Source organism: Helianthus annuus, chromosome 9 (assembly GCF_002127325.2).
Source record: "Helianthus annuus cultivar XRQ/B chromosome 9, HanXRQr2.0-SUNRISE, whole genome shotgun sequence".
In the NCBI taxonomy this organism is placed as follows: domain Eukaryota; kingdom Viridiplantae; phylum Streptophyta; class Magnoliopsida; order Asterales; family Asteraceae; genus Helianthus; species Helianthus annuus.
Window position 1 is genome coordinate 105,728,799 of NC_035441.2, and position 8,470 is coordinate 105,737,268.

At 34.8% G+C, this 8,470-nt stretch overlaps 1 protein-coding gene across 1 annotated transcript; it reads left to right on the forward strand.

Annotated features, from left to right (window-relative positions):
* The first annotated feature begins 2,216 nt into the window (after window positions 1-2,216).
* Window positions 2,217-4,266, forward strand: LOC110878060. Its single transcript, XM_022126317.2, has 4 exons — window positions 2,217-2,392; window positions 2,791-2,910; window positions 2,997-3,167; window positions 3,889-4,266. The coding sequence occupies exons 1-4, from the start codon at window positions 2,315-2,317 to the stop codon at window positions 3,985-3,987; spliced, it is 468 nt and encodes a 155-aa protein (XP_021982009.1). The 5' UTR covers window positions 2,217-2,314; the 3' UTR covers window positions 3,988-4,266.
* Window positions 4,267-8,470: the final 4,204 nt, after the last annotated feature.

Sequence of the window (8,470 nt, forward strand, 5' to 3'; positions counted from 1 at the left end):
GCCTAACGAGCGTCGAAACTAAGCCCGTCGTTAAAATTTTAACGACGGACTTAGTTTCGACGCTCGTTAGGCCCGTACGCGCCTTACGGACGACGTCGACTAAATAATAAAAAAAATATTATTTAGTCGACGTCGTCCGTAAGGCGCGTACGGGCCTAACGAGCGTCGAAACTAAGTCCGTCGTTGCCCGTTAGGCCCGTACGCGCCTTACGGATGATAAATTTACAAAAATGGTCCCTGAGGTTTGATGTGTTTACAAAATTGGTCCCTGAGGTTTGATGAATTTACAAAAAGGTCCCTGGTGTTTCCAGGATTTACAAAAATGGTCCCTTGTGTTTCAGAAATTGACCAGGGACCATTTGTGTAAATCCTGGAAACACCAGGGACCATTTTTGTAAATTCATCAAACCTCAGGGACCAATTTTGTAAACACATCAAACCTCAGGGACCATTTTTGTAAATTTATCATCCGTAAGGCGCGTACGGGCCTAACGGGCAACGACGGGCTTAGTTTCGACGCTCGTTAAGCCCGTACGCGCCTTACGGACGACGTCGACTAAATAATAAAAAAAATATTATTTAGTCGACGTCGTCCGTAAGGCGCGTACGGGCCTAACGAGCGTCGAAACTAAGTCCGTTTAACGACGGGCTTAGTTTCGACGCTCGTTAGGCCCGTACGCGCCTTACGGACGACGTCGACTAAATAATAAAAAAAATATAAGAATTAAGTTCCAGGTTCTGTGTGAATTTAAAGTTCAGAAGGCTTTATACGCTGCGTATTGACCAATACGCAGCGTATACTAACTGTCAGTATACGCTGCGTATAGGTCAATACGCAGCGTATTAGTAGTCACTGCATATAAGAATTAAGTTCCATGTTCTAACAGCTCCGGAACGGAGGATAAACTGGTTAAGGCGTTACGGTTCTAAATGAAAGGTCACGAGTTCGATTCATGCTAAGGGCCGGTTCTTTAAAGAAGACCCCCTTTTATTCTGATTTTATATATATTTACACTTTGGTCCCTGGTGTTTCATTTTTTATAAAAATGGTCCCTGAAGTTTCATAAAATTACAAAAATGGTCCCTGAAGTTTCATAAAATTACAAAAATGGTCCCTGATGTTTGATAATTTAGATAAATGGTCCCTGATGTTTCCAGGATTTACAATAATGGTCCCTTATGTTTCTGAAATTGACACAAAATGTTTCCAGGTATGAAGTGTCAAATTTTACCAAGTTTATATACGCTGCGTATTGGTCAATACGCAGCGTATAGAAACCTGGCAAAAATTTGACACTTCAAACCTACCAAAATGACCTCAAATGAGCATCAGTTTTGTATACGCTGCGTATTGGTCAATACGCAGCGTATAGGGGCCTTGTTTTCTGTGCAATGATTGGTAATCAGGCACTGAGATCTATGGTTTATCTACGCTGCGTATTGGTCAATACGCAGCGTCTAGGGTTTACCTTATAGGCTGCGTATTGACCAATACGCAGCGTAGATAAACCCTAACTTTTGCTAGGGTTTGGTGTGCCAATAGGCACTTTAGTGTGCCAATAGGCACACTCATATAAAAAAGTAAGAAGCATTACAAAAAATAATAATAAATGACGTGTTGTTGCAATTCGTATATAATATTATGAAAAAAAATAAATAAAAGAAATACCATATATGATTGGTGACCAACTAGCTTGGAACCTAAAGCAAACTTGAATAACCAAAATGTGTGAATAACCTGATTAGAACAATATCATCAAACTTGAATAACCTATTTTGAATTAATAGCATTGTTAATTTTATCTCATTTTTCCTTATTACATAAAGCTTAAATGCATTATCTGAGGAGATCCAGGAGAGATTTTTAGTGATATTTTCTAAAGATATGACTCCAAAACCAAGCATTTTAGGTGTCATGTATATCATCTTCGCAAGTAATTTGTAGCCATTTGTTAGATAAGCCCAGTTTTGTCCGACTATGAACAACCGAAAACATCTCATTCGACTTATAGAATACGTTTATAACATCAACGTTATGGGTCAGCTATTCGAAATATTTGTTGATGCATACTCCATATTTTCTTGGAAACTATTATAAACAAAAGGGTAAATTTGGAATTTTACAGAAGTTCCAACCAAAATAAAGATCTTTTCAGGGAGATTTTTGGTTTTTTACTCCAGAGAGAGTATAAGACTGTCATGTGTATGTAGCAAACAAAATGATCATTTTGACTGGTTGCTCAAATACCCTCTTTAAAAAGCTTGAGATTGATGCCACAAAGCAAGAATAAACAATTCAAGAAAGAACTAAAAAATGGTGTCAACGGAGCACAAGAAGGCTGCACTGCATGAGAAGCTGCAACTTCTTCGATCAATTACAAACTCTCATGCAGTAATTTCCATTCATTCTTTCTTCTTTCTTTTCATTCGATTAAAAAACTGGCTAGATTTTCAAATGATTGTAACTCACTCAAAATAACTTATTAGTTTTGGGTTTAAAAAGGTTCTAGTTTTACACTTTTCTATTTCATTAGTTTTTCTTGATGATTCATGACCAATCTTGAAGACATGAATCACCATCATTTTAATTAACCTCATGACTTCAAACCCAAATTTTTGTTATTACAATCACCTCTAAATAGTCTTGGATTAAGTCCGGTTTCGAAGTCCAAGTGGCATACTATTAAGAAATTTCATCCTTTTTAAGTGATCCAACTAGAAAATCAAATTTGGGTTCTGTTGATTTATCTTTATAATAATTATGAATGATTCATTAAAACAAATGTGCAGAAGGAAGATACATCGATCATAGTTGATGCGTCAAAGTACATAAAAGAGCTTAAACAGAAAATAGATATACTGAATCAAGACATAGCTCGAAGCTCGACTTACCAGAACTCATGGCCTATGGTATATATATATATATATTGCCATAGTTGTTTTTTCTTTGGATTTATACTATTTTTTTGGTTAAAATGTGTTTGTGTTTTACTCAGGTTACAGTAGAAACTTTAGAAAAGGGTATGCGAGTAAACGTGTATTCGGAAAGAAGCTGCCCAGGTCTACTTGTTTTTGTGTTGAAAGTGTTTGAAGACTTAAGTCTTAATGTTTTGGAAGCTAGGGTTTCTTGTACAGGCAGTTTTCAACTTGAAGCACTTGGAGTTGAGGTAATTACCTTTTTTCGGTTTATTTAACGGAACACACGCACACCCATCTAAAAATCAACTCTAAAATACATCTATTGTCCATTTAATGGGATTAAACGGGTCACATTGTTAAGGATAAACTGGTGTCACTAGGATATGATGCCATCCTCTAAAATTACCTTACCTTTATGACCAATGCTAAATCATATACTTTCATATTCCAGAAATTTAAGAAGGAAAAAATCATGGTTTTATTGTTGAATATTTTAAGTAAAGACTATTGTTACCTACCACCTTTAATAATTTTGCATAAAAAAAAATTGAGTAATATAAAAGGGTTTTCAAATATGAAGGAAGAAAAAGGATAGAGAAACAATGGATTATATCATTATTCCTAGTTTCATAAATGATCAACTTTGATGAAAAACAATCATCTCAGAATAAGTTAGGCCTTGTCATTGGCCTTTGAAGCACAATCGTGATGCCTTAGCGCCTCATAATTTTGGCTTCGTTTAGTGTATATTAAGCCTCCGGGTAAACAAACACTCGTAAGTGAGCAAGCAATTATAAACATCCTCGCCATAATGTATGTCATCTCAAATATTAACCTTAGGTTATTATTGTCTCATTTATATCTCTGAAATACAAAAGATGGTTTATAATTTAACGTTCTCTGAAATACAAAAAGATGGTTTATAATTTAACGTTTTAGCATCAACCTAACCACCAATCATTCTTACAGAGAGAAGACAATGGAGAAACCATCGACACTCGTATGGTGAAACAAGCAGTCTTACAAGCAATTGAAGACTGGAGCGAAAGCGACAATCAAGAGTACTAAATAATGCATTTTCTCCGAGTTAATCTTTGGTATTTTTCTTCTGCATTCTTCGATTTGGTTTATGTATTAGACATGATTTCAAGTCGGAGGAAATAGCTAGCTAGCCTTCAAGAGTCATCGACTGAAACAAAGTATCTTGGGATTGATAAAATTATTCCCATGTAATGTTTAGAGGCGGTTAACCGCGAGAACTCTATAAAAAATGTAATCTTTGTGGCTCAAAATCTTTTTTCTGCAAATGTAAGTTGCAAAAAATTCCATCTACGGCATTCAAGTCTAGTCGATGTATCGAGTACATTTTTATTTTATTTATTTCCTTTTTGATAAAAGGGACGATAAACCGAGGATTTTATTGATAGAGAATGAAATAATATAAAACTGTAGGCATTATCCCACCCTAAGAACAAAGAACATTTATGTGTGTCCCTAAACAGGTTAACGTTTAATTCCTTCAAAAATGATGTTTGATCCTAGAGATATTGGAGTTTCAGGGTTAATTTGTAGGATCTTTATAAGAAAGTTCAACTCAAGGGGTCAAATTCAATTATCATATACATTCAAACCAAACAAAGCCCTCTGGTATGCCACATAGAAACTTGTTGCATCTCAAACACAGTACACTACAAGAAATTCATATGCCTACAGATAATAATCCATCAAGAATGTGTAAGATCTATTCTAAATCCTAAAACCCAACCCAATATCAAATTCTTTATGCTTCCTGATAAATGTCACTGCGCACCCAATTAAACAAAAAGCCGGAATGGTTCAAGACCTATATATGTGTCTTGCTAATTCGCCAAAGTTAAAGATAATGATCGTATACATGATACTATGGTAGGTTATGGCTATAACTGTATAGGGACTTTAAGTTACAAAGTCTCTATTTTATTCAACAATTATATTCAAGTATCTATAGTATTATGACCGTAACATAATATATCAGTTAATATGATCATTTTCTAATGACTAATTAAGTGAGATTAACTAACCCTACAACCTACGATCATTTTATTTATTAATAAAAGGGGTTGTGCTAAACGTACATCCTCTCATGATTTTCTTTAAATTGTATCCCTCCTCTGACTTGTCAAATCATCAATACTTCACTCTTTTAACATTAAAAGGAAATAGATATTCACTTAATTTGATGTATATTAAAGAGGGGTATGAGGGAAAGTCATGGAGAAAGATACGTTTACCCAACCGCAACCTTAGAACATGCTCTGTTTGTGTCGTTGTAGTGCTTGCCGCCACATGCGGGTAATATGTAAACAAAGACCTTCTGTATACTTGTATACTGTTTATATACAAACACTTTTATGGCAAGGAGCCCAAGAGTTGAAAACCTACATTTATCCCCTCTAAGTCTCTAACCCTAGTTTCACTTTCATACAACTTCTCCCACCATATATATTTCTCTAAAAAGTTCTCTATGGACGTACCGATTCATAGGCCTTTACTACTATATTTTTTGATACATCACCATCTTTATCGGCTTCATATCTAAGTCACGATCAAACGAACACAAAAACCGATCCTATTATAGATTATGCGCACGTTCGTCAGAGACACAACAACCGTCATTTTTATGTATTTCCTGACCACTCGACGACGTTTCTATCAACACTATCGCCATAGTTGCATTCCTCGACCAATTCCATGTTGAACCTACTGCCGACCACCACCATTAGTCACGCCACAGTTCATTTATGAGCCGCTAGGGCCGATGTTAATCAATTGTCTTGTTGTTGTCCATTGAGTCGATTCGCTTCTTAGCCAACTCGAGTATCTATTTGTCTGTCTTTTACCTATTTTGTTTCTTCCCAACTTTGTTCTATTTGAAAAAAAAAAAAGTATATATTAATTTTCATTATATTTTCTTTTTCAAAATATAGTTTTTGTTATGACAAATTCATAACCACAAAGGCTTGTATACTAGTAAACTCATCAACAGCACATGGCTCCCTCCAAACTTGACGGGCATCATTGGTCCCCACCGGATTTAAAATCTTGTGATCTAGACGCATTCTCGTATATGGCATCGATCGCACGATCCAAGTCGTTCCATTCACACTGATATTGGAGTTACGTACATCAAATATGACATAGGCATAAGTAATGTCAACTCTCATTTTAATACTAGCACTCTTATTTCTGTTATTACGGAAGATGGATCCTCCATACTAGTAACATACCCATTACCACCCCCTTCACCTTACAAACGTTTTTATTATCCCCAACATATCAATGAAAATCTTATATATGTTAGACAATTTACAACTGATAATAAATACCCCTTTCATTTTGACCCATACAGGTCTCCGTCAAAGATTTACAAACCAAACACCTTTTCATTATGTGTAACACTACTATCAATATGTATCCGGCTGTCCTCGAGAACTCTTAAAAATCTTTAGGCCTCGGGCAATAAAAAAATTTGAGCCCAAAATTGTGGTCAAGGGAAATGAATCAGAAAAATAAAACTTGGTTTTGGAGCCAAGACTAGAACTTGAGATCTTTACATTATCTTGAGGTTGTTTTTCTATTCCATCACCAACACTTTTTTTGTTTAATAATTGGATGCATATATTAAATATATAATTAAGTATATATATAAAAGCTTATAAAAACCTTTTGGGCTCTTTAAAAATTTTGGCCTCGAGCGACGGCACGGGTTGGCCGGTCCAGTTTCTTCACATATTACTTCTTCTTCTCATTCTCCTAGTTATTCCACTTGGCATCAATGGTTTAGTCACCCTGGTAATGTTGTTATCAAGAATTTAGTATCTAATGTGCTTATCAGTTGGTTAAACAAATTAACATCCCTTTGCGATGCATGTCAGTGTTGGATTTTAATCTTAACATTTGGTTATTATTATTATTTAGTTTTATTAGTTGGTTTTTATTAATAAGTATTTTAGTTTGTTTTGAATTTATTTAATTAGGATGATTTGGTATATATTCACTTTGACAAAATCTGCTGGATATGTATGTTGTGGAGGTGCACATGGGTTAAATAGTGGGTCTAGTTTTAGGGTGAGTTTGTTGAGTTTGAGGCTATATATAGCCAACTAGCTTATTGAATAAAAGCAGTTTTTTCCCTTTGCAAAATATTTCGTTCATCTTTCTTTATATCTCTACAGTCTACACACACAAGTCACATTGTTCTCAATTAATTATAAAGCTTCTATTCGTGAGTTATAGTGAGAGAGTGAGACGTGGTACCAACAGTCAGTTGGTTAAACAAATTAACATCCTGTGTTTAACGTTAGGGTCTTTTGTTTCCTCCTTTTTTTTCATATTTTACTTCCTATTTGTGGTAGTATATAGGAATGAATAAATTGTACCAGGTACTGGTATCAAAACGGTACCGGTACTGGTAGCGTATATCCAAACAAAAATATTTTCAGTACCAACTATTGACGTTTTTGGTACCAGTTCGGTACCGGTTTGGTACCAATATTTACCGGTTTTAACCTTCAAAGACCGGTATTGATATCGAACCGTACCGTACCGGGTATTTTCGGTACTGGTACCCTTTTTGTGTTTATCCATTACGTGAGAAATTTGACGCTACTTATAAATTTTTACATTTTGATGCATATGAACTCGATCAATTTAACTATGAAGCGAAATATTTCTTATGTGAGCATAGTGTAAAATTTGACAAAACCACCCTTCATGATGATCTCTTTACAACACATGGTATCAAATTATGTTTCTCTTGTCTTTATTCGTCTCAACAAAATGGCAAGTCAAAACGTATGCTTTGCACCAAATATGCTTGTATTTATACTTATTTTTGTTATCATATTCCTTACTTTTTTATTAGCTTTCATTACAAATTCATGTGGAATTGGTACTTATTTGTTTATTGATGAATTTATAGGAGTTGGTGAATAAACGAGCCAATTGGAAGCAAAACTACAGCTAAAACGAAGAATTTGTGGATGGTAAAAAGATGGAAACTAAAGAATAAAATATGTCAAGGATCATCATCGAGAACCACGAGGCCAAAGCTTCGATGTCCGTGAGAGTTAGTGATGTAACCTAAAGGTAACATGTATTTAATACGCAAATTCCTCCATATTTTTCCAGTTACTTACTGTAAACCTCTACTGTAAATCTGGTATGAATAAGTAAATAATTGAATATAAATGATTATTTGTAAGTTTTGATGCAGGAAGAGTTTTGGAGAGAAAAGGAGTTGGAAACAAGAAAAATGAGGAAAAGATATGAAAAGGGTAAATTACACTTTTCGTCATTTATGTTTGTAGCGGGTTACAATGGATGACCTTTAACTTTAATAATTACAGTCGCAGTCTTTTATTTGCAAAACATGTTACACCTTAGGTCCTTTGACCCTAACCTGGTTAAAACTTTCAGTTAAGTGAGGTAATGTGCAACCCATGTGAGGGCAAAACAGTCATTTAATAAAAAAAGAATGTCAAAACTAAAAAATTATAAGCTAAACCATTAT